The sequence below is a fragment of the Polistes fuscatus genome, unplaced genomic scaffold, assembly GCF_010416935.1.
Source record: "Polistes fuscatus isolate 324 unplaced genomic scaffold, CU_Pfus_HIC Scaffold20, whole genome shotgun sequence".
Classification (NCBI taxonomy): domain Eukaryota; kingdom Metazoa; phylum Arthropoda; class Insecta; order Hymenoptera; family Vespidae; genus Polistes; species Polistes fuscatus.
The window spans coordinates 2729825-2756232 of NW_025113097.1; the positions used below are offsets into that span (position 1 = coordinate 2729825).

The 26408-nt window shown below is 30.5% G+C and overlaps 5 protein-coding genes across 11 annotated transcripts; 3 read left to right on the plus strand and 2 right to left on the minus strand.

Annotated features, from left to right (window-relative positions):
* The first annotated feature begins 480 nt into the window (after positions 1-480).
* LOC122517559 lies at positions 481-4417 on the plus strand. Its single transcript, XM_043636011.1, has 12 exons — positions 481-670; positions 762-898; positions 1015-1149; positions 1457-1681; positions 1752-1818; positions 1898-2125; positions 2203-2723; positions 2856-3016; positions 3098-3477; positions 3586-3794; positions 3943-4112; positions 4180-4417. Exons 1-12 carry the CDS (start codon positions 481-483, stop codon positions 4352-4354), a joined length of 2598 nt encoding a protein of 865 aa, XP_043491946.1. The 3' UTR covers positions 4355-4417.
* Positions 4418-4500: 83 nt separating this feature from the next.
* On the minus strand, positions 4501-6753 carry LOC122517474. Its single transcript, XM_043635873.1, has 2 exons — positions 6341-6753; positions 4501-5701 (listed from the first exon to the last, which is right to left on the minus strand). Exons 1-2 carry the CDS (start codon positions 6425-6427, stop codon positions 4514-4516), a joined length of 1275 nt encoding a protein of 424 aa, XP_043491808.1. The 5' UTR covers positions 6428-6753; the 3' UTR covers positions 4501-4513.
* A 2719-nt stretch (positions 6754-9472) lies between these two features.
* Positions 9473-12715, plus strand: LOC122517435 (U6 snRNA-associated Sm-like protein LSm1). Of its 3 annotated transcripts, XR_006303853.1 has the most exons (5): positions 9473-9804; positions 10060-10244; positions 10311-10536; positions 11617-11769; positions 12628-12715. XR_006303853.1 is itself a non-coding variant. In XM_043635817.1 (3 exons), exons 1-3 carry the CDS (start codon positions 9759-9761, stop codon positions 10482-10484), a joined length of 405 nt encoding a protein of 134 aa, XP_043491752.1. In that variant the 5' UTR covers positions 9474-9758; the 3' UTR covers positions 10485-10787. The 3 variants fall into 3 exon arrangements, 1 of the variants encoding a protein (XP_043491752.1); XR_006303852.1 differs by lacking the exon at positions 11617-11769 and having other exon boundaries at positions 12628-12714; XM_043635817.1 differs by lacking the exons at positions 11617-11769; positions 12628-12715 and having other exon boundaries at positions 9474-9804; positions 10311-10787.
* Positions 11407-15208, minus strand: LOC122517434. Its single transcript, XM_043635816.1, has 7 exons — positions 14778-15208; positions 14489-14649; positions 14183-14392; positions 13661-14037; positions 13233-13592; positions 12335-13117; positions 11407-12250 (listed from the first exon to the last, which is right to left on the minus strand). Exons 1-7 carry the CDS (start codon positions 14900-14902, stop codon positions 11495-11497), a joined length of 2772 nt encoding a protein of 923 aa, XP_043491751.1. The 5' UTR covers positions 14903-15208; the 3' UTR covers positions 11407-11494.
* A 419-nt stretch (positions 15209-15627) lies between these two features.
* LOC122517390 (clathrin interactor 1) lies at positions 15628-25683 on the plus strand. 5 transcript variants are annotated; one of them, XM_043635750.1, is made up of 9 exons: positions 15655-16099; positions 18932-19011; positions 19365-19486; positions 19679-20061; positions 20133-20935; positions 21050-21193; positions 21403-21507; positions 24515-24745; positions 24819-25683. In XM_043635750.1, exons 1-9 carry the CDS (start codon positions 16062-16064, stop codon positions 24938-24940), a joined length of 2028 nt encoding a protein of 675 aa, XP_043491685.1. In that variant the 5' UTR covers positions 15655-16061; the 3' UTR covers positions 24941-25683. The 5 variants fall into 5 exon arrangements, with proteins under 5 accessions (XP_043491683.1, XP_043491684.1, XP_043491685.1 ...); XM_043635751.1 differs by having other exon boundaries at positions 15658-16099; positions 24822-25683; XM_043635749.1 differs by lacking the exons at positions 24515-24745; positions 24819-25683 and having other exon boundaries at positions 15630-16099; positions 20133-20346; positions 20422-20935; positions 21403-24366.
* Positions 25684-26408: the final 725 nt, after the last annotated feature.

Below are 26408 nucleotides of genomic sequence, written 5' to 3' on the forward strand. Positions count from 1 at the left end.
GATTTCGTCTCTCCTTCCGCCAAAATATTCAAATCGTTTTCCATTTAATACGAGAAAAGATACACGAAAACTTCATTGAATTATTATTATTATTATTGTTTTTTTTTTGTATGTTTTTATTAATAAAAATAAATCACCTTTGTGCAATTTGACTAACCAATGAAAAAGAAAAAAAAAAGAAAAAAACAAAAAGAGAGAGAAGAAAATAATAGAAGCAACTTCATATCGTTCGTGGTAAATAATTGCATGGAGAAAAAAAACGGTTATGAAACGATATTTGGAAAAAATGGATCATCGACGTCGTGTTGACGTCGTCGATTAAAAGTTATTAACAAAATTAACCTAACGTGAACAATTTGATTTCGTCGAGAAAAATTTGCTTTCCCCGTTTCTGTTAGAAATATAAATTTTGCCGAACGTAATGTAAAAGGAAAAAAAAAAGAAAAAGAAAAAGAAATAAAGAAAGAAAAAAGTTAAACGATGAATCAAGAAGAAACTATTTTGAAGTTTATGATTCCTCTCAATAACAACGTTGACAACGAATTCGTCAAACATGTTCTACTAAAATTAAATAATAAGAATAATAACAAGTACCGTGACAATGATAATTATAATGATAATTATAATGATCGTCCTCGAAAAGGTGAAGTTCAAATCAACCCAAAACACGGTACGAAAAAATTGTCTAACAAAGATATTGATTGTCCAAATATTTAGCTTCGATCATCGAATCATTCGATCGGTTATTTTCTTTTTAATAGCCACCGATAACCATAAGACACCATCGACCAATCAAACTCATCCTCGTATGTGTCCAGCATATCCTTTTTGCGTCGAACGTAACACTGCTGCTAAAATTCTAACCACGGATCAAGAAAATTCTATTTTAAATAACGAAGTAAGTTTATAATTATAAAATTATTATTATTTATATATAAATTATTATTATTATTTAAATTATTTTTTGTATAATATGTTAAACACGTATATAAGACAAGAAAATTCTTGTCATAGTTACCACCAACGTTACGTGATCTTTTAATACCGATTAAACAAACGGCCCTGAGAATGAAACAACTTAGCCAATTAAACAATGACGTGGTACCCCAAAACGAAAGCGTTAGCTATAAATTAACGCAAAAGAACGATGTAAGAAACAAAGATAAATAGATTAACAAAAAAAGATCTTTAGATCTCTGACATCCAGGCTTTCTAAGGTGCAAACTTATCGATTAAATCAAATTAAATTGCACGATTAAACAAATCCTACGAATTTGATCCATGAAACCATCCCCTCGCTATTCCTCATCCCTGAATTTTATTTGCAGAACATTCATTGATCGCCCTGGAAAGCCCGGACTTCATCGAGGTCTAGTTATTGTGAACTTTCAAAAACATTTGGATATTCGAGAGAAACAATCCAACTAAGAGGATTCAAAATCATATTTTTTGGCAGTTTCATCATGACCACGAAGATGTGCCACCGACTTCTCAATCATGTGCCATGAAATTCGACGAATTCGAGTTAAATTCGAATAATTTTCTAATACCACAAGATGATAATGTTTTTAAGAATAACGATAAATTAGATAATCAAGTTTTTCTTCGAATATTAACAAAACCAGAAACTGAAACTCGACAAATTGTTGTTGATCCTCTTCTGAGTGTTATTCAACAGATAGTAAGAACACGTCATTTCATTTGAAAGAAAACAATTCAAACTTTTTATCCTATTTCTTCTAAATTTATAGGTATCCAATATGTCAGAAGTTCGACAAGAAAAATTGGAAGTACAATTATGCAAAAACACGAAAAAAGGTTAAAATCTTGAATAAGTTTTACCGTTCCTTACGTAAAATCTTTTATCTTCATCCTTTTTCTTCTTATTTGAGTATAGTATGCCCGTTATGTCCTGGTTGTTTGAAGCCTCGACCAATCATTGACGAATCTAGAAAAGTGGAAGATAGAGGCGTACAATTTGAAGGAAGTTTCAGACCAGAACCTTTCACCTTCGACGATGATTCACTGAGCATTCAATCTTACGAATTTGTAAAAACAATGGACGTTGGATGTGAATGTAAAGTGGAAACAACGAACGACGAAACATGTTTTTCTCCAATTAATAGTAATTATTTAATCATTCGTCAATTTCGGAAGAATTTCTTTCCTGATTGATCATTTATCTTTTATCTATTAACAAAGATGAATATTCGGATCGTCACGAAAAATCAAATTGCGATGAAAACGACGAATTTCTCGATAAATTAGTATCAAATATTCTGTCAATGTTAACAAACGATCACGCAACGAGTGAAATACAACATTCAAATCCAATTGACTCCAGCAAGCCTAAATCTCGAGAATTAAGGAATTCTACGAATGAAGTATCGTCAAATACAAATAAGTCCATTGATTGTACTTGCGAGTTGAATTATGATTCTGAACTCAGGTCTGTTAACAAAATTGAAGTAACAAATGAATTGTTAGACGTTGCAACGTCCACCTATTCGATTTCTATATTCGGACAAATGACTTCTATGTTACAAATGAAATCGGTCAAAAGTCGGAAACAATCTTCTTCGACTCAATGCGATATCGGACCTGAGTCTATTCGCAAAATACTTCCAAATACAATCGAAAGTCGAAAAAAGCCTATATTTGATTCGCAAAAAATACCGAGGATAGAAGAACAGGATCGTGATTACCCGGAAATCATTGAAAAGGTTCTAAAATAATATATATTATTATGAATTAATATGTTTGTAAATGAAAAAGTATTTTCTTTTTATGCTTTGATATTGGTTAAGCTAATGTTTGTATTTTATTTGAATTTGTTTGCAAACAAATTTTCGCAGCTTTGCCCGTGCGGATGCGGATACTTTTTAGAGGGTGATTCTACTTGTTCTTGCGGATGTGCACAAGATTCTAATTCGCCATGCGTTGTTACGAATCATTTCAATCAAATAAAACAAATGACGGAGGAGTTTACGATTAATTCTTCGAATGATTCGAAAACGTACGTTCTATGTTAATTTACTTGTTCTGTATATTTTCTTTTGCTTCGTATAAGAATTTTTATCCTTTCTTTTTTAAACAGATCAGATGAAAAGACTATTAAATCAAAGAAGAAGAGTACTCACGAAAAAATAAACAGTCAATTTTGTATTTGCAAGGAATCCTCCTCAAACGTAGAATATATTCCAATAGATCCACTAGTGAAACGAATGAACGACAACGTCATCGCGATTCAAAATTCGATACTTCATTCGGAAAAGAAAATTGAGATAAACTGCAAACGTTTAAACGATAACAAGCAACTAGATTTGGAAGAAGAAGCACGGAAATTGCAAGAAAAAATTGAACGTTATAGAAAGGAGAATGAATATTTTCGAAAATTGATACAACAAGGTTGCAATAGTTGCCAGAAAAACGCTGAAATATTGTCCCGTTCTCCGCCAATCAGAGCAACGTATTCTGGTTAACAAAATATGCCATTATTTCTGAAAATATTTCTAAAATTCTTATTTTTTATCTTTCAATTTAGAATAATTCTTTTCTATCGATTTATCGTATATATATTTTTAGGACTCGCAACTGCAATCGAAATCTTGCAAGCTAAGTGCCGAAGTAAAGACAGCATGATAGCCATTTTAGCAGAAGGATTACGAGGTGTTGTCAATTATGCTCAAATAGCCAGAAATTTGGCTGCTCCCTGTCTCGAATATTCCTATTGGGATTTTGATCGGTCTACACTTTATACATATTTACGTAATACCATGAGCAAACTTTCTTTGGTACATACATCATAATACAATACACATATACAAATTTGTATTAATTTTTAAACAAGTTCACAAATCGTGAACAACGAACTTTCAAATATATATTAATATCAATTATTTCATGCTCTCATTAGACTCAAAATTCAATTATTTCTTACAGGAAGAAAGTAAACATTCGACCTTGGCACCAAATCATACGACGGAAGACAATATTGTACCACCCCCAAAAGAGTTTAAGGTAGTACAAGAATTTGCCAGGTGTCTTTTGCTTTCGTGGATGATACCGGAGGATCTTAAGAATGTTGATGGTTATCGGATTTACGTTAATGGGTAATAATAATGTTCTCTTCGTTGTGACAAAGAGATCGAGACAATCGAGATTTCTTCATTTTCACAGAAATCTAGCTATTAACGTGAGATCTTCAAAGAGAACGGAAACCATCGTAGGATTTGTGGATTCATCAAAAGCCACGGAACTAAAATTGCATAGTTTTAATAAGAATGGTATATTATCCGATCCGGTAACGATAACTTATTCCTCTAAGAACGAGAATAACGATTGCAATAATTGATTTTCAAGATTTGTCCTGATCTTCTTTCTCGGTAAGAATTCATTTTTCGTTAAAAAAAAAAAAATACTTGTAATATATATACAAAAGCAAGAAAAATGAAAAATGATCGTTTTGTTTTTTTAACAATTTTATTTTTAAAACGTAAATTATAGATTAAAATTAATGTCTGGTAACACGAGGAATGTAGAATAATTTTCGACGATCTACGAGATCCTCCAAAGTGTTAAGATCAGGTAAAACAGCTGGTATTTCAAAGTGGATACCCGACCAAGATGGTTGCGTCGTATACCGAAAGGATTCGGAACCCTTGTTGAGGTGGCTATCCGTGTAATAAGCTTCCGTGGAGGTTGGAGTCTTTGGATAATAGGGATCGTATTCCAATTCATTGGGTACTAAGGGCTTCAAAGACATAGTAAGAGCATGAACAGGAATTTCTGTGGTAGCTATCGTCGTTCTTGATGTAGTCGTGATCGTTGACTTAGCATTGGCCTGGATCGATCTGAGTGTCTCAAAATAGGGGTAATCTCTATTATTGTAAGTGTTTGAGTAGGGTCTAGGAATATCGTTAGTTGGAAGTTTCGTGCTCGAAGAAAAGACAGTAGTAGTTTGGAACAAATTCTTTCGAGGTGGTTGAGTTTTCGTGGAAATCATTGGCACGTTGACGAACGTTCGACCAAGTAAACCCTTCGTTTCTAAATCTGACCTCGTGAAACTCGAAAATCGATTGGACAAAGAAGAGTCTTTCTTAGAATCATCGCGAGAGAATGAACGAGGAGTCGAGGAAAACTGAAAGACCTGGTTTTTCGAACTGGAATCTGTTGTCGTTTGTTGTTCTTCATTACGATTGCACCGGGATTTGTCTAGAATAGGTCCGGTCTCCTGAGGGTTCATTGACTTCCTATGAAGATCGTGATCCTGTCGATTTCTCAAGAAAACCCTAGCACTGAAAACAAAACCAGGTTGCGTCTTATCGGTCAACGATTGGTCAGGAGGTTGAATCACCTGGAAGGATCTGGAAAAGGAACGGTGATCGTTCGAGTTATCCAACGACGGTGGAACATTGAAGACCGAAGGTACGTTCAAGCCTAGATTTTCTTCTTCGCTTCTACTCCCACGAAGCGACTTTTTACCGTCGTAAGTTGTAGCACAACAATCGACGAGTCTCGCGTGATCGCAAATCAAGGCATCTTGTCGGAAGGCCGTTTCTTCCGGGCAACGATAGCTGAACTTGTTGCCGTGATCGTCACACGTGTGATAAACCTTACAATCGGCTTCAACGTCTGCGTAGAATCCCATGACTCTACCAAAACAGGAAAAATTTGTTCTCAACGGTGGGGGCGTTGTATTCTGCAAAAAGCCCGATTAACAAAATTCCTTGTTATTTGTTTATATTTAATATCATTCTTTTTTTTTCTTTTGCATTCTAACTAAGTGCGTTAGATTTTGAACTCGTCGATAATAATCGAATAAATCATAAACAATTTAGGAAAAGTTCTCTTCGGATAAATAAAACTCGTACATGAGAATTCTGTGAATACATTTATGGTATTCTCTGCGAATGACCTTGCCTTTCTACCTCGATCCTATACTATCTTCATTTTTCTAGCATTCCAAATACCACAGCGGGTTCTCTGCTATACCATATTTATCGCGTAATCGCGTTGAGATCAACGTAGCTTATTATCAGTGCAACGTCGATACCATTACTGCACGGTACTGCACGGTAGTATTACTGTCTAATTACACCATAGCTGTTAAAATTACCTACCGTAACTTCCAAAGAAGGATCAAGATGATAAACTGACACGATAGTTACACTCGACTCTTTCTAAATATTCGACAAATATTAACTTAAACATCTTATGTTTATGATATATTACAATAAGACTCGATCTAATTTACTCTCGGTCAATTTAATGAACGGTTTATTCTACACAAACTCTAATAATTTTATAATTTAGCCAAAGGTAATCTTGAAATACTTACAAATACTTCTTCGGGACGTGCAAGAACGATGAATATGGTGCAGTGTAAAACGATTCCGAGAATCCACGATTCTACTCGGCCCTCCATCCCGAAAAACACAATCGAGACGAGATTTTAGAAGTGTTTTTTTAATAATATGAATAAAATTGCCGGTTTAACGTATAAACTATCTAATATACGAGGATACAACGAGTTCAAGTGAAAGTGACGAGAATGAACTTAGGATGTTCACTCAAATTTACTTCGTCTACACCTTCTATCTTATTATCTCTTTGTTTATTTCTTCAACGAGTTCACGTATAACATCCTATGGTTGTTTTCCATTATTCTCATTACTCCACGTCGATCCTGATCCGTCTTCGAAGGAAGAGACAAGACTGGAACGCGAACGTTTTGCGTGAAAGGAGCAACCGGTAAATGCCATTGCACATTATAGTCTCTCTCTTTCTATCTCTTTCTCTTTTTCTCTCTCTTTCTTTCTACCTCTCTCTTTCTCTCTCTTTCTCTCTCCATCTCTCTCCACCACTCATTCTTTCTTTCTTTCTTTCTTTCTTTCTTTATCCATCTCGAGGAAGAACATTTCACGTCGGCTCATTGTCTTTTCAAGCAAGCGATAAATTCGTAAGTGGCTTGGCGAGAAAAGGTAGATACGATCAGGTAATTGAATCGATCTGACTGAATAAAAAGATGAAGGAAGGATCTTGTCTTCAACGATTCTTACACAAGACAAAAATAATCGAATAATCTTGTGTTATTATTAGCTATTACTTAGAACGTATATAGTGCCGGAAGATTAATGATCGTTGACATGTCATCGATCGTTAAATCAATAACGTACGTGATCATCCTTGTATCTCCATTATTGCTTTTTTTTTTTCTTATTATTTATTTTCATATGCTTAACCAAAGATTAAATGATACGTTGAAAAAGATAAATAAATGAAATTGTAAACAAAAGAATATTACTTATTTTTGAGAAAAAGAGACAAAATATGACGAAATTGACATAATTTATCATACTTGGCATTATAATTTATCCACGAAGTGACACGAGAATAAGGGCCATCCCACATATTAAGCCTGATCGCATCAAAAACTTCACTGACAAGTTTATTTATTCGATTTCTAAATTATCTAATAGATTATGTAAAGATTAATGCGAATAATGTTTTGAAGTTAATAGATATTTCAAAATTGTTTACTTATGAAGTATTAATTCTAGATTAAAGTTAAGTATAAGTAAATTTAAAAATTACCAACATTGTCTAAAACTGCATTAAGATTGATTAAACATTAGTTTTTTCGCATCTATCTGTTTAAAAAAAAAATATTAATATTATATTATACTATACTGCAATATAATAATAAAATATTAATATTATAATATACTGCAAATATAATACTATACTGCATTTTTTGATAGTATTGTACCGTCATCGCATAAGTACCTACTCTCACCCACCTGTGGTCAGGGTACTAACTAAGATGACTGTAGGTACGCGAAAAGTGAACTTGTGAGCTTCTATGTACTTCTGCATTCTTTGATATATAAATACCATTTTTTAATATAATATAATATTAATATCTTTTTTGTTAAACAGATAGATGCGAAAAAACTAATATTTAATCAAAGGAAAAATATAACTATTATCCTTTAATATATAAATTTTTATATATTTTATTAAAGAGAATATTCATTTTCGATTTAAATTCAATATGGCGTCGCGCGCTTTATCATAGATTTTATGTATTGGAAACTTTACAAAGATCCTTTTGTTGATTTAAGAATATAACATCAAAAGCTTCACTGACAAGTTTATTTATTCGATTTCTAAATTATCTAATAGATTATGTAAAGATGAATGCGAATAATGTTTTGAAGTTAATAGATATTTCAAAATTGTTTACTTATGAAGTATTAATTCTAGATTAAAGTTAAGTATAAGTAAATTTAAGAATTACCAACATTGTCTAAAACTGCATTAAGATTGATTAAACATTAGTTTTTTCGCATCTATCTGTTTAAAAAAAAAATATTAATATTATATACTATACTGCAATATAATAATAAAATATTAATATTATAATATACTGCAAATAAAATACTATACTGCATTTTTTGATAGTATTGTACCGTCATCGCATAAGTACCTATTCTCATCCACCTGTGGTCAGGTTACTAACTAAGATGACTGTAGGTACGCGAAAAGTGAACTTGTGAGCTTCTATGTATTCTGCATTCTTTGATATATAAATACCATTTTTTAATATAATATAATATTAATATTTTTTTGTTAAACAGATAGATGCGAAAAAACTAATGTTTAATCAAAGGAAAAATATAACTATTATCCTTCAATATATAAATTTCTATATATTTTATTATAGAGAATATTTATTTTCGATTTAAATTCAATATGGCGTCGCGCGCTTTATCACAGATTTTATGTATTGGGAACTTTACAAAGATCCTTTTGTTGATTTAAGAATATAACATCAAAAGCTTCACTGACAAGTTTATTTATTCGATTTCTAAATTATCTAATAGATTATGTAAAGATTAATGCGAATAATGTTTTGAAGTTAATAGATATTTCAAAATTGTTTACTTATGAAGTATTAATTCTAGATTAAAGTTAAGTATAAGTAAATTTAAGAATTACCAACATTGTCTAAAACTGCATTAAGATTGATTAAACATTAGTTTTTTCGCATCTATCTGTTTAAAAAAAATATATTAATATTATATTATACTATACTGCAATATAATAATAAAATATTAATATTATAATATACTGCAAATATAATATTATACTGCATTTTTTGATAGTATTGTACCGTCATCGCATAAGTACCTACTCTCACCCACCTGTGGTCAGGTTACTAACTAAGATGATTGTAGGTACGCGAAAAGTGAACTTGTGAGCTTCTATGTACTTCTGCATTCTTTGATATATAAATACCATTTTTTAATATAATATAATATTAATATTTTTTTGTTAAACAGATAGATGCGAAAAAACTAATGTTTAATCAAAGAAAAATATAACTATTATCCTTCAATATATAAATTTCTATATATTTTATTAAAGAGAATATTCATTTTCGATTTAAATTCAATATGACGTCGCGCGCTTTATCACAGATTTTATGTATTGGGAACTTTACAAAGATCCATTTGTTGATTTAAGAATATATGACATTATCAGAGTCATAAGTGTGTTTTGAACATGTTAAGTTTTTTTTTATCTATTAAAATGTCGTTGACTTTATCATAATTAAGTGTTTCTATATATTACATACATTTGTGGTCAGTTTACACTGCGGCAGATCATATTAATTAAAATTTACATACGATTATTTATTTTTTTTTATCAATTTACAACTCGTAATCAACTTCGTAATCAACAACTACAATATGAACGTTGTTCCAGGAACAGCTTCCTTATTAGGAGAACTTGACAGTATGTGTGACTTTTATTGTCTCTATGATTGGTATAGGTTATACCGGCATTTATTATTTTTTAAAATTACATTAAATCTATTATTTCAAAAAAATAAATTCATTGATCGATGATTCTGGGTCGAGTTTTAATAATTAGATGATAAATGTTTGTTTTGTGTTTACTTTGTACTACCACATGACTACTACACATTCTTAATATATATATCTGTATTTTAATTCTATTCTGCACAAATACATATCTTTTCTGGTTTAGAAAAACTAATGGTTTTACTGAGGGATGGTAGAACATTAATTGGATACCTCAGAAGCGTTGATCAATTTGCTAATATAGTACTTCATCGTACCATTGAAAGAATTCATGTAGGTAAAGAATACGGAGATATTCCAAGAGGCATATTTATTGTCAGAGGAGAGAATGTTGTACTATTAGGAGAAATCGTAAGTGATTATCTTATAAAAATACATATTTGCAAGAGTAGAGGAAGGTTTTATATCTATTTGCAGGATAGGGAAAAAGAAAAAGATTTACCATTGACAGAAGTATCGGTGGATGATATTCTAGATGCGCAAAGAAGAGAACAAGAAATGAAACAAGATCAAAAACGCTTGATGAACAAGGCTTTGAAAGAGCGCGGTCTTTCATATATTCCAGATTTGGGTCACGATGATATGTTCTGACCCACGTCTACATCTCCGGGCACTACTTTAGAATCATCTCCTACATCTTCACGTAATTCTGACAATTATGATGTTTGTTGTACATCCATGTCCTTTTCTATTAACATTACAAAGAATATACATGATTTTGAATAACGAAAATGTATTTAGATAAGAATTTTGAAAAATAAGAAAAGGAAGGTTACCAGAGCATAATCTACTATATATATATATATATGTATATTCATGAATTCAATGATAATTAAATATCACGCATTAATAGTAACTACATCATTATATGGAATAAAGATAGTATTTATGTCATTTTTAAGTATATAATTGATTCTATAACATTGCTATTGTCATATAAACAGTATTTAGTTTTTCTATAATTCTTTATAAAAATGTTAACAAAATAGATATTGAAAATACTCTTGATATAACGGATTAAAAATTTATAAAAAAAAAAGAAAGTAAAGATATACATATTTAAACTCTATTGTAGGTTCTTCGACTATTAGTAAAATGAAATTTTAAAAATGCTTTTCATTGTGGTAGATACTTTACTTTCCAATTCTACAACAAATTTATATATTACATATCTTAGATATAGCATATAAAAAACAGCCACATCATAAATTTTATACCCTGATATAAAATTATTATATATATTATATTTTCTGCGCCCAGCCTAGTATAAACATTTTTTAAAGAATAAATTGAAAGAAATATCGAAAAAAATTAGAAGAAACATTTGTAAAATTTCCATGCATCGTCATTAACACCAAAGTATTGATGTTGTCATGGATTCTATGAGATTTCATAATTTCTAAACAAATAAAATTAAAAGTAAGAAATATTCCTGATGATTTACCAGGCTGCTTATTATTTAAAAGAAAACAAAAATATATATATATAATATACGATTGACAGCAAAACTTTGACTAAAATCACGTTTATATTTCATCAATGCTCATACTGAAATTCACATTAGTCTGTACTTATATTTTAAGTAATCTTCTTATTCCAATTTAAAACGATGTCTCCTGAAATGTATCTTTTACTTTTGTAGAATTTAATCTTGACTCGCTTATCTGTTTGTACTTAAAACTTTGACCACGTTCTGTTTTTAACACATTTTTATCCTTTATAGATCTTTTTGAGTCATTACGCTGTAAACTAGTTCCTCGTTTTCTTGGAGAAACAATTTCTTCGATTTTCTCTGAAGAGTCATTAGCGCTATTTGCACTACCAGAGGCTATACCAGACGTGTCAGATTCTGGATTGTTTCCATCTAAGCAACGAAGTAAACTACTAGATAGTCCATCTTCATTTAAAATATTTATGTCAGATTCTGATTGCTCAAAATCATCAGTACGTGAAGTAAAACTAAGATCAACAGGACTTGCAGTTAATACGCTTCTCGATAATAAATATTCCCTAAATGTGCTTGTTATAGACATAGAGCTTTGCCGCGTCATGGTACAACATTCGTCCGCAATAGAAGTATCCAAATTTTGCTTTTGACATATTTCTTCTGTAAGATTTTCTTTATCATCTATGTCAACACCTTCCATATAAATAAATTCACCATCTGGACTATCTGGTCTACGTAATTTTTCTAAAATAGAAGAACAGTTCACATGAGTGAACAGATCAATATTTGATCTATGCAAGTTACTGGAAACATTACGTTGTGAACTCTCATTCATACTGGCAAGATCACAAAGATTCGACCCTGATACCATCATAACGGGTTTACGAGAACGTGGAGTCATCATGGTTTCCTATTATTTCAAAAATCATATTTAATTAATCAATGACAAATACCCTGTATATAGCCTGTATATAGAAGTAAAGAACATGCATACCTGCATAGCTTTTGTCATTTTAGTTGCACTTTGTGTGATAGGACTCATGCTTTTGTCATTATTAGTGATAGGTGTCAGTATGTAATCATTAGCAACTAAACTTTTTCGCAAAAGATTTGATGGCGTCGAAGTATGAGCAGCATATACATTCCAAAATCTGTTTTTAACCCTCGGGGATGGATGTGAACATGCATTCTCCATGCATGAATCATATTTTAATGTCACTTCTAAACATTTTGCATCAACATCTGCGATTTTAGGAGTATAATCGACTTCTATATTTTTTCTTCTAGATATTGGAAATACTGGCTCAGAATTTTGTCTAACCAATTCACTGCTATCAACAGTATCTGGTGTAACTTGAGAAGAATACATGTCCGGTGGTTCGCTAGATTGTCTAGACAATCTACTAGTACTAGATAAATTAGTATTTTTGTCTGTATCTTCATCATTAGAAAATTCTTCATGTATAAAGGTACTTCCATCTGATGTTTTATAACTTTCAGAACTATTTACAAATGACTTCTTTAATTTTAATGAAGATTTCTGGTATTTTATTTCTTTAAGTTCTTCATTAGAGCGTGTATCGCTAATATTTACAAAACCCATGATTTTCCTTTTACTTTTATAAGTTGTTGCAGTAGGAGCGTTAATACTACCAGTACTGTTACTAATATGTTTAGTGCGTACAAGGTTATTAGTATCTGTACCAGAATTTTCTATATTAAATTCATCATCCGATTTAGTGTAACGAGTTTTTTGAAGGAACGGCTTTTCAAGACTCTGTGTAATACATGCAAAGCATATCAATTAATCGCTAATGTGCTTTCATAAATAATAAAATGTAAAAAATGATAGAAAGTATACAAATAAAAATGCAATAAACTATAAATTTTACCGTAGATAATATATTTTCCTCGCTACTAGATCTGGTGATGTTACATCCGATATTGATATCGATGAATTTTTTATTACTCAAAAGTTTCCTTTGAAAAATGTGCTTCTTTATTGAATCTCCAAGACTCTTTGTTCGAATATTTTTTACATGTCTAGGTGTACCTTGACCATTTTCCTTATTAAATTGCTTTACAAGTCTTCGTTTTTTTGCAGACTCTGGCATGGCTTGTATATGAGCATAAAGCTGAGCAAGTGCTGCCTGAGTATCTTGAGTAGAATTAGCCTTTGCTGTCAATTTATGATCAACAAAACTAAATACAGTATGCGCCGTGCCTGTGGTGTCTGGTACAGATTCATCCAACTACAATACAAATGAAATTAATAAATATTTTAATACGTGTTAATTGTTTTTCTCATAGTGAAACTTACATCTGATTTTTTAGGACTTAGTAATTTTCTTTCTTGTTCTATCCAATAAGCTCTTATATCAGTTGCTAATTTAGGAGGAATATCAAATAATTCCACACTTTTTTTAATCATAAAAGCCACCAAACATGACAAATTTTGTGAATTTATATGTAATGCTTCAGGTGATAATTTTCTTGGACATAATAAATGAGGAGTAAAAAGAGTAGCGAGACTATCACAGTTCATTTTGTTATTATGTTCAAAAGTTGCAGTCTTATTAAGAAGATTAAGGACACATTTCAATATATGTCTATTTGGAGGTGGTAAAAGCAATAAAAGCAATTGCAAAGATCTAAGTAGCCTGGCTTCATTAGTTTTATCATTCAAATTGCACAATTCTGTAATTAAAATGAGGAATATTATCTTTGGTATTTGCTTCAAGTGTATTCAAAAGTTGCCGTCAATTTAAAACGTCCTATTGGAAACAATATTCTAATATAATGCTATTATATTATATCTTATGTGCTTTGTATTACATCTTACCAGCAATTTGACAGTGAGCTGGAAAATGAAGATCTGTTAAAAGAGGTTCCGATAATTCTGCTAAAAATCCTTTCAAAACGGATGCACAATCATGTACGCTAAATCGACCATCTTCAAGATTTAAAGAGACACCTTGGTAAAGTGCATTTTTAAGATCTTGTTGCCGTGTCAATTTTCCGGTACGTCGAAATATTCCCTCTTGTATAATACCTTTAATATTATGTTAAAATAGTTATAACATTTTCAGAGAGATATTTAGAAATTGCTACTTAATTGTAAGCATTTTATTATCTTTAAAATGCTTACTTTGCTCTTTGGATAAATATTCTATTAATTGTTTGACTTGATTTATTCCATTCTCAGATAAACTAACGCCTTCTAGTTTCTGTAAATTAATAGTAGACTTTGGTTTTCTTGCGAATATACCCCACTTTTTTAATTTGGCTTTCTCAATAATACAGTCATTACTAGAAAGAAATTCATTTTAATTAGAAAATAACACTAGTTCATCTTTCATCAGAAATAATAATATATTTGGAAATATACATAATGTGAAAAATGATTAAATTTCCTTGATATAATGCTCATAACTTACTCCTCGGTATTGAGATCCAATTCAAATGATAAATGCATCTTAACGAGTGTATGAAACTGTTCGGGATTGACTTTTCGCATTCGAAAAGCCAATTTCCCATCGATACCTTCATTAAAGTCTGCCATTCTCTAACACTAACTTTAAAAACAATTTAAAGAAATTCTGGCATGTTTGAATTAGTATGTGAAGTACACGAACGCTCTCAATCAACGTTATTATTCAATCAAAACGGTTAAATTCGTCTTGAAGCACAATACGTTTTCTTTGATTTAATATCGACGTTACATACGCGACCATGGTAAATGTACAACGACAATGGAGGATAGACTTCGTATAGTATTATTATTGGTGTATTTTGTAATAGCTAAATAACTTTCACGTGTATTTATTTTTCAGTTATTTGGAAAACCGCGTCGTTTATCTATTACATAGTGAATTCATAGTAACCAACTTAGTCGTATTAACACAAAATATTCCCTATAATAAAAGATAAAATATCCCTATGTTTTCTTACGATTGCATAACCTCATTAATTTTGATTCGTGTGTAACTTCATACTCATCATAGGTATAAACGAGAGATTACAATCACGTGATTAAAAATAAGAATATACAAGACGTAATCGACCATTGACGTCGATTTCTTTTTAAATTTTATACCTAGAGAAATATTTCATTTCGATGAGTCACTGTATCTTAGAATTAAAAAATTAATAATAAAAATTCTCTTTTAGGTTATATTTAAGAAAAGTTGAAGTATTATTCATCGGACGATAATACAAAGTAAAAAATAAATCAAATTAGGGAAGATTAATTGTAAATCTATTGGAAAGAGTAAAAAATTGGTAAAAAATAATTTCATAATTTGGCGCGAGCGCTATGAGCAGTGTGAAGGTAGCGATAAAAGATAGACACGCGTTACACGCAGCTGTGTCTGACGATTCAACATTTAATACAGTTCGGATTATTTTAAGAAGACAAATTTTTGAATTCAATCTCGTAATATTGAACATTTGAAGTTGATCGATTGTACCGAGAAAGAACGTTGCATGTCTGTCGTATGTTCGACAATTTTCAACATCCACTATCAGTATAAAAAACATCTGTATTCCTTAGAACGTGGAAGGGAGAACATGGCCACCGCCTGGTGACGTTCCTTCATTTGCTGCGATATCAAATGCTCCGAAAAACATCTGGTGCACCTTATCTCTGCCATTAACAATTATTTCTTCTTCGACAATCGAACGCGATATTCTTCTCTGTGAATAGTGGAACGAATGTGATAATGAACATGTGGAAAGTGAGGGAGTTTATGGATAAGGCGTAAGTTGTCGTTGCTAATTTTCTTTCGCACGCGATATATAACCTTGCTTTTGCTTCCATTTTTTTAACTTTTGCTTTATCTTCTTTTCATTTTTACCTTTTGCCCCGTTTTCGACAAGGTATTCAGATTTTTATTCCATATTAATTCATAAACATTGATTACAATTATGCTTGACGATTATCATTATTCTTGATCACGTGATCTCGAAGAAAATCCTCAAATATTTAGTAAATAATTGGAAAAAAAAAAATAAAAATAAATAAAAAAAAACGTTTAATATACATTCAATCGAGAAGTTTGATTTATTTTAATTTTACCCTTATTTTAATGAGATTATATCGCGACACGGCAATATTATAATGATGATTAGTAGTTTTACTAACATATGTGTTTATCTTTGACAATGGCAGATCGTATAGATTATTAATTTAAACAAGAATAATAAAGTGTAATCCTGAAATGAGGCAAAATTTAACATATATTTCCTTAATATATTTTTCTTTAATAATATTTATACAATGATTTATTATTATTACGATATCTACTTATATGACAAAGCTTTCTCTTATTTATCTTTAGTTCAAGGCCATACGTACAATTAATTTCCTCTTTAAGCAGTCTCGGATTATTAGATTCAATATATAATATATAGATAACTTTGTACATAACGTCACTGTGTATATTAATTATTCTGTTTATTTTTTGTTATCATCTTTACTGAGTCAAGTAACTGATACGTAGAGTCAATGATTATAAACGTATTAACAATTTCTGATAAAGATAACAGGTACATAATAAGTTTTTAAGTATACGACAGAAATGTCAAAAATGAACAAATTTTTCCTACCTAATTTGGAAAAAAAATATAAAAATATATATATATATAAATTTATGGACTTACAATCAGCACTTAAAGAGCTTTTTATTTATGAAATTATTGTACCATACGTACATACGTATAACGGCAGTAGTTAGATAAAGATAACAGGTACATAATAAGTTTTTAAGTATACGACAGAAATGTCAAAAATGAACAAATTTTTTCTAACTAATTTGGAAAAAAAAAATAAAAATATATATATATATATTTGGGGACTTACAATTAGTACCTAAAGAGCTTTTTATTTATGAAATTATTGTACCATACGTACATACGTATAACGACAGTAGTTAGACTATAAGATAAAGTGCATATTTTCACTCATTCATAAAAACTTGCACTCTTTCCGAATGACCGTCAAAATGTATCCCATATAAACCCATATATACACGTATACAACACTACAAAAAAGCTTATTAATAGTCGTCGCGACGCAATGGTCTTATCGTATCTTCTTTACGTAACTCTCGAATGTATGTATATATATATATATGTACACATATATATTTACTTGTAACAGCCTTTCTCAAATTGTATACACGTGCTACTGTACGTACACATACCGAATTAGGTAATGGTTCTCAATGCTTTACTAAAATCTTACATTTTTTTCCATACGTTACGTTGTTCTTTCCCAATCGATGCCATCTAATCACTTTTTACGTGGGTAGTAGAATCATCATCAATTGACGTGGGTATCGCTCATTCAATTCTAGATTATTTTTTTTACATGCTAATTGTCAGAATCAACGTCTCTTAGATTCGATTATCCCACGGGTCATTTATTTCCTTAACTTGTCAGACAATTGATACTACAAATATTCAAGAGTTGTATGAGTAATGTTTCCTTTTTCTTTTTTTTCTCTGTTTATTTTGTTTATCATTTTAACTGACTCAAGAGTAACTGATACGTCATGTAATGCATAATGCTTGATAAAACGTTTCGTAAGGCTTCCATCGTGTTGTTAAGTCCGTATCCCATTTTCGCGATTCACAAAAAGAAATACTTACCGAAATAATACTGTCCTGAACGTGTTAAAAGATCGAATCTATTCGTTTTCTTAAAGGATGTATCACGAGTTAGGGTAAATATTACAAGGAAGTATAAAACACGCTAACAACTTTTCTCTCTCTCTTCTATATATTGCGATAACTTAACTCGTGGCGATCGTTCAACCGTGTAATTTGTGTTAGACTTTCGTTTCGTAATTTACCTTAATAATTCGCGTTTCCTAAGCTATTTGATATTTATCAATAAATGTTTTACGGAAGGAGCTCAAAACAACTTTCGATTCATTGGCAAACGAAGTGAAACGAATGGAACGTAACGATCATTTCGATCGGAAGTAAAATACAATTATGCGTTTTTTTACGTATATATATATATGAGCAATTTATTTTGAAAATGACCTAAGCTCATTTTTTTTCCCGCGAAATGTTTTTTATGACAGCTAACTTAATACGTTCACGCCGGAGCCGATTTTCATATTTTTCGTCGCGTGTGACCCACCGGTGATGCACGCTGGCGTGAACGTGTTAAGGTGGTTACTACAGTTAACGCAACAGACAACTGACTCATCTAAATATTATCATTGAAAAATTGAGCTTGCAAGTACTATTAATTTTAAAATTCGTTTTGAGCATACGTAAATACTCGCATACTTATATTGCGCAATCAACAGGTGCCTATGTGAGCCCGATCTTAACTCTTTTAAGTACCTGCAACTAGGCCTGTCACGCTGCTTGTGTCAAGAGCTAGATAGAAAGGAAAGGGAGAGAGAGAAAGAGAGAACATGCGTACTGTTTACAATTAAACTTGAAAAACCTACTGATATTTCTTTTTTAACATCTCTTTTAACACGTTCGTCGTTCACCGTGATTCGATTGAGTTTCTCGTGGGGGCCAAAAAATTGAAAAAAAATAATACAAATCAAATTTGTTTCTTCTTCAGGACTAATGTGGTAATGAACTATACTGAAACAGAAGCCAAAGTACGAGAAGCAACAAATGATGATGCATGGGGACCTACTGGTATGGAATAATATTCGTTATTATTATTATCATTTTGTTGTTATTTCAAATTGCAGCATATTCGATGTCAGTAGTATCAACGTTGCTTTGTACATATTTTTAATTTATTAAAAATTCGTATTATTTTACATACACCGTCTCATATATGAATCATGTATATCACTTTAATATTTTTTGAAAAGAAAGTAAAAAGAAAAGTTATGAAGTAATATACTTTTATTATTACATATATTATATCTGATGATTTATGAACGATAGTGTAAAATTTTCGAACAAGTAAGATATATCGCATTCGTTCGAGTGGCCTCTTACTTTAAGGACACACTGAAATTAAATTCATCGTATTACTTCAGGTGCAATGATGCAAGAACTGGCTCAGGCAACATTCACATACGAACAATTCCCAGATGTAATGTCCATGTTGTGGAAAAGGATGTTGCAAGAAAATAAAAGAAATTGGCGTCGTACGTATAAGGTACGTGCGTATATGTGCGCTTGTATGCGCGCATGTTTATTTTATTATTTAAAATTCTTTTATTGAGAATAAAAAAGAAAGAACTTTTGTAAATAATATATATAATAATATTTTGTATGAAATTCGATCGATTACATTAGGATTTACAATTTAATGACTTTGTCGTATACGTCGAACTTTCTACATTTACAGTCGTTGCTTCTCTTAAATTACTTGGTACGTAATGGATCCGAACGAGTTGTAACATCCTCTAGAGAGCACATTTACGATTTACGATCATTAGAGAACTACACTTGCATAGACGAGTTTGGAAAAGATCTAGGAATAAACATCAGGCATAAAGTCCGAGAATTAATCGATTTTATCCAGGATGATGACAAATTAAAGGAAGAACGTAAAAAGGCAAAGAAAAATAAAGATAAATACGTTGGCTTGTCGAGCGAAGCAATGGGTATGAGATTTGGGGGTGGAGATAGGTGGACGGAAAGTCCTAAATGGAACAAATCTAGCACGGATACTTACAATGATTGGGATAGAGACAATCGTGGAAAAGGTTTTGAAGATGCGAACAATAGGTAATCAATTTTTGCTAGTGTTTATGAACAAGATTTTCTATACTCTTTATATATGTATATGTAAATAATAGCGACGATGGAGAAAGAGAAGACTCGGACAATGATACACATCCTAGTCCAAAAAGAGGTAATAGGGAATACAGGGATACCATGGAAAGTATAGATCGAATTGGAAAAACTATTTCTGGATCCACATCCTCTGTAAACGCATCACCTGTACGAACAACACGCAACATTAAAAAAGTAGACTTAGGTGCAGCGGCAAATTATGGAAAAGACCAATCTGTTCGTATTTCTTTATCTTTTATCTCTACAAATTATGATCAATTAAATTATGAATATTTAATTACGTTTTTCCAGAATACATTCTCCTCTGTGGGTAATCACCCGAAGAATAAAAATGACATTTTAAATGACATCTTTGATTCTCAAAAGGATAATAATATCAAATCTGCCATCGACGATGATGATTTTAATCCAAGAGGAAATAATCATTCACAAACTGCTAATCTTGATTTTGGTGATTTTGCTAGTGCATTCGGCAGTCCTACCGTTAAAATGAAAGAAAACGATGAATTTGCTGATTTCACATCGGCTTTTAATTCTGGCGCTACCTCTCCTAATAATTCATCTGTTCAGTCGCATGTATCGCAAAATAATCAGTTATCTTTTATGGGATCCACAATACCAAACACAAGCAATACAATGACGAATAATTTAAATAACACTATGATTTCTAATGTTCAACCAACTGGTTTAAAAATTATAAATCCAAGTAATGTTCAAACGCAGAAGAATAATGTTGGTAACAATTTGTTTGATTCTTTGCAATCACCGACCTCCAATAATGAAGCAATATTAAACAATAATACAGGTAGATCATTATATTGAAGTATTGTCGTAATAAACAACTTTTAATAATTAATAGGTAACAGTTAAATATAAATTTGTTCTCAAGACATTATTTTATATCTTTTTCTTTTTTCAGTATGTTCAAATACTGATTTGTTATCGGATCTTGGTAACTTCAATTCTTTATCAATCGGATCGGCGGATAGAAGAGAAAATAATTCTAACAACTCTAACTTGTTTAATACCTCCACATCTGTTGTTTCGGGCGATTTTGGAACAGGTAAAAGGTTTTACAATTTTTATATTTGCTTATTCTTGATAACAATAGTTAATATTATGTTAGATTAGTAATAACTAATTTATAATAATCTCTATTATTCTTACAACAGAAAGCATGCATGCATTTTCATTAGACAAATTCATCTGATCATAATTTTAACTAAGTTTTTGATAGTAATATAATGCCCCCAAGAAAGATTTTCCTTACAGCATGCAGACAAGAAGATAACATCGCATCAACAGAGAAGCACTCAGAAAATGCTGCTAATCGGCTTTTGGAATTGCTATGTTCTATGGGCAATATCAAATCCCAAAGTAGTTTGGAAAAGTTAAAGATACGCATTTCGAATTATAACATATTTTTACCTGGTCCACTTACTTGTCAAAAATACATTGGTCTAGATATGGATCCATTTGTTGATCCTATGTTGCATGGAAGAATTTTAGAAGAAATTATTGATAAATTTGACCATAATTTCCCGTTACAAGGGAATAATTTAGATCCATTAATCAAACAATTAATAATCATTGATGGTATATCATTAGAAATATTTTATGAAACACTCGTGGTATTAACTCAAGCCTTAAAGCAGTCTACTGACGACAGAAAAATCTATATCATTTCTATAATTTTGAAAGAGCTGATAAAAAGCGATGCTTTATTTTCTGCGATAGTAAATGCATGTAAATACCAGCAAGAATCGGCAATAAAACAAGAAGAATTAGAACAGACATGGAAAAATACGATACAACTGTTAGTTTCTTTACCAAATCGAGTTGCTAACAGATTAAAAAAGAAAACATTTGATATTTTTCTCCCAGAAATGTATACAAAAGTTGTTTGTTTTCATATAACTCGTGGATTTTCCTTCATTCATGATTGCATGCAAAAGTGCGATATTCAAACAAATTTAAATATGTTTTCGATGATAATCAGCAAAATGGCAATTACAATAAGCTCTGCAAACTTGAATTGTTTGATTGATATTTTATCAACGTGGTGTTATGAAAATGATAATAGAAGAAACTTAATACAAAATATTTTTAGAGAACTAGATCGAACAGCCATTGAACCATTAGCTGTACTATTTTTAAAATATTGCGATGTTAAAAATGGTGTATATTCGGTTTTTGGAAATTTAATAGAAGTATCAAATTGGACGTACACATTAACAACCAAGATTCCATTTATGTCTTACTATGAAGACGAGAGTGATAATTTTATTATTAATTTTACAACATACTTATCACAATGTTCAAAAGATAATCGTATTATGATAGACTTGTTAATTAAACTTCTAGATGTGTGGGGTGATAAAAGTGCATTAAATCATACTTCTATGGAACAGCACAAATATATTACAAAATTAATTATTCTTGCCATAACAGTAGTAAAAAATAATATAAAAACTGACGATAAAGAAACATGCCGTAAACTAATATTTTTTGGAATATCAACACATTTGGAAAGTACGCATATTATTCTGAAGGCAATAGGTATGCGTACTGGAGAAATTGTTGTAAATGCTTTATCAGAATCAGGTGATAGTCCAAAACTAGACTTTCACTACAACAATATGAACGCAGATGTTCTAGAATTAATAAAATCTTTTGATATGCTAATAGAAAAAATACAAACATTAGAATTAAAGCAACCTTGCCAGAGTGAAGAAAATTTATATACTGATGATATAATTTTCAATTCACTGGGTGATAAAAAAGTTTTTTATTTGGGTGTAGAATGTAATATATTATCATCGAAAAAAATAGAACAACCCAAGGTACTTTCTAAAGAAAGTGAAGATAATACAACTGAACAAGAACAAAATTCATCAAATAATTTGAATAAAAATATCGAAGATAAACCGCTTATTAATAATGAAAATATCGAAGAACAATCGGAACTGGATAGTGATGATGATTTAATTCCTTATGATATATCCAATGATACTAAATTATCTGAGAAATTAAGACCCGCATATTTGCGAGATCTACGTGACAATTTAATAGATGAACGAAAAACAACGAATGCCGAAATTTTTACTGAGACACTTGAAGTATGCGAGGAATTAATTTTATCTCAATTACCTAATGATGATGTTTCATTTGGTATAGAATTATTAGAAATTCTTGTAACCCTTAATGAATCTTATTTTGTAGAAGATTTTGAGATATTAATCTTTAAATCCTGTGTAGCCATTGTTACGGTGTATCCCAAAGAATGCGCAGTGTTTTTATGTCAACAATTTTATAGTGACACAAGTAAATATTCCACAAGTCAGCGTTTACTTTTCTTAGACATATTAGCAGAATCAGCTAGACGATTGTCTAAAATCGATGTATCGGATGATAAGTCTAATAGCAAAGAGATTGCACATACTAAAAAAATACCTACTAAAAGAATATCACTTTTTATCGATACTGACAAAAAATCTGATATTTTATGTAATGATGATGATGATGATTGGGATAATACGCATGCTGAATCTATCAATTGGAGAGAGATAATTGACAAAAGAATTGAATCCAATACAAGAAGATTTGCCCATAATGCAAAACCTACAAAGATGGTAGCTAATAAATTTGGAAACGTCGCGTCATCTTTCTTTTTTCCTCTTTTGTATGGCTATGGTAAACAAGGGAATTGTTTATATATTGGAATAGAATCATACTCTGATCTTAGAAATTCTATATTAATAAAATTTCTTAAAACAATATCTACTATAATGGTAGCAGCACAAAATTGTTTAATTGCATCAAAGATGGGGAAAGAAATATTGGAATTAACATGGACTTTAAGATATCATGAAGAAGCGAAAGTAAGACTCGCTGTGATAGAGAATGTTGCAGCAGTTGTTGTTTCAGTACCAAAAGAAAGTATAATAAATGAGCTACTTGAACCTTTTATGGAAGTAAGGCTTTGGCTTTTAAATTTAACACAAAATATGATTAATGGAGAACATGATAAAGACTGTAGGACATTAGGTAGAAATGTGTTATTATTGATTGATTCTGTCATTGGCTCTACATTCACCAATAATTAAATCCTGATAGTGTATAAGCATTTACTGATTCATCTCATTCGTTTGGTATAGATCTGTATTAAAAAATATCCAAAAATATAAAACAAACATTGTATTATAAGTTTCTAAATATACTTCTTCTATGACTTAATATCGTGTATATGCATTACATTTTCCATGTTCGAAAATTTATTAATATATGAAATATTCATTGCACACAGACGTAAATATAGTTTTATTTATTACTTATCAATGCTAAAAAGAATTAACAACATGTGTGTATTACATGTTGCATTTAGGAACAATTGGACTGTCATCTGTTGCAAATCTTCTCACTCCCTCGTCTGTTAATGCCAAGAATCCAGCACCAAATAATATGTCTTCCTTGCAAATTGGCTCAACGTGGGCTGGCTCAGGTTTGAATATAGATCTTGATAACATAATGGGTAGTAAATCAAAACAATCTGGACCAGCACCAACTATGAATCAACTTGCTAGTACTAGCCCACAACATCAAATTAAACCTTTAGGTGAGTGTATAATATTAATAACCCTCTCTTTTTTTTTTCAAATAATTTTATTTGTGCAAACTAATTGTGTCAGCAGCACCGACATTAGGATATACGTCGCCTATAATTCAATCTCCAACGCAACAACAACAACAGCAACAACAACAACAACAACAACAACAAGCAAATTCAGTATTCTTCTCTGCGTTTCAATGAGACGCATAAAATAATATTAATTAGACAACAATAAAATTTTTAAATATGCATATATAAAAACCTGTAAGTATGACAGCCAGGACTCGGAAGAGACAATCTATTTATTTAATACAGTTGAAAAACAACTTTCTATTTTCTTGGCAAAATATAGTCTCTAATATATGCAGAATTTACTTCAATCTGTTTTCCGTAATTCAGATTATATTGTTGTCAAAAGCGAAATGGTGAATTAATTGTGTATCGTGGAATCATGTGTTCATGAACAATCCAAATAAAAATGAACATCACAAATCTCTGTAAGCTGAGTGCTACTAAATACAAAACTATTGTTTACTGAAAGATTTGTCAGTATGTAAAATAAGTATTGCAATAATATATGAATAACATTCTCGTTATAAAAAAAATACGAATATGATGATTCAGCAGGATATAAGATTTTTTAATCATTACAAAATTAAGAGTTGAGATTTTGTTTACATATATACTTGAAGACAGCTTCATATAATATATATTAGCATAATTACAAGTGTTTACTCATTATAATGAGATAAAGTAATGTGGATTGTATGGGAGCAAGTCAGGAAAGGATTTGTGTTAAATTTTTATATGTAATATAAATCGGAATTTTTAAAAGAAAATTCAGCCTTATATGTACAGTAACGATTTATGGAAAGTGTAATATTTCTCTAAAAAGAATAATGTCATGAGCAATCAAAAGTAATGTATGAATGCCCCTTCAAAAATTAATAAAAAATGACATGGTAGTAAAAATAGAAATTGCATTTACTACAGTTAAAGAACTGTATCAAACATTTTTCGATTTTATATTCTTTATGATTAACTATATTTATGTACACAAGATATAAAAATTTCTGTAGTATGACGTACTACGTAAACAGTGCGTGCTTCCTTAATAATAACTTTTCAGTGAGGATAAGTTCTTAAATTTTATAATTTTTGAAATGCTAAACCGTGTGTGTGAGAGAGAAAGAGAGATAGAGGAAGAAAAGATTATAAAAACTCAGATGACCTTGTTTTACCAGCTACATTATTAACCAAAAAAAGGCACAAAAGAAATACCTGTAATATGTCTTATTTTAGATTTTTCAATCATTACAGATGTTAAACAATATGCACACATAATTACAATTTATTGTGTATCAATATATATTTACTCAAGTAATTGCGAATCAGTTTAAAAAGTATTTGTAAAATAATAATATAAATTTCTTTAGTATCATTACTAAAATAATGCATATCTTTTAAAAAACAAATATAATTGTGTATCATTTATATTTAATATATATGATACATGTGCATACAATTATGTATGGACTAGTTAAGCAATGAAGATAATTATTAGTAATTAAATTGTTAAGTTTATAAGTGAAAAAAATGTTTAAGTATATTATATTTCAATTATAAATAATTCAACTTATTTTTGTTGCAAAATTTAAAGAATTTTTTA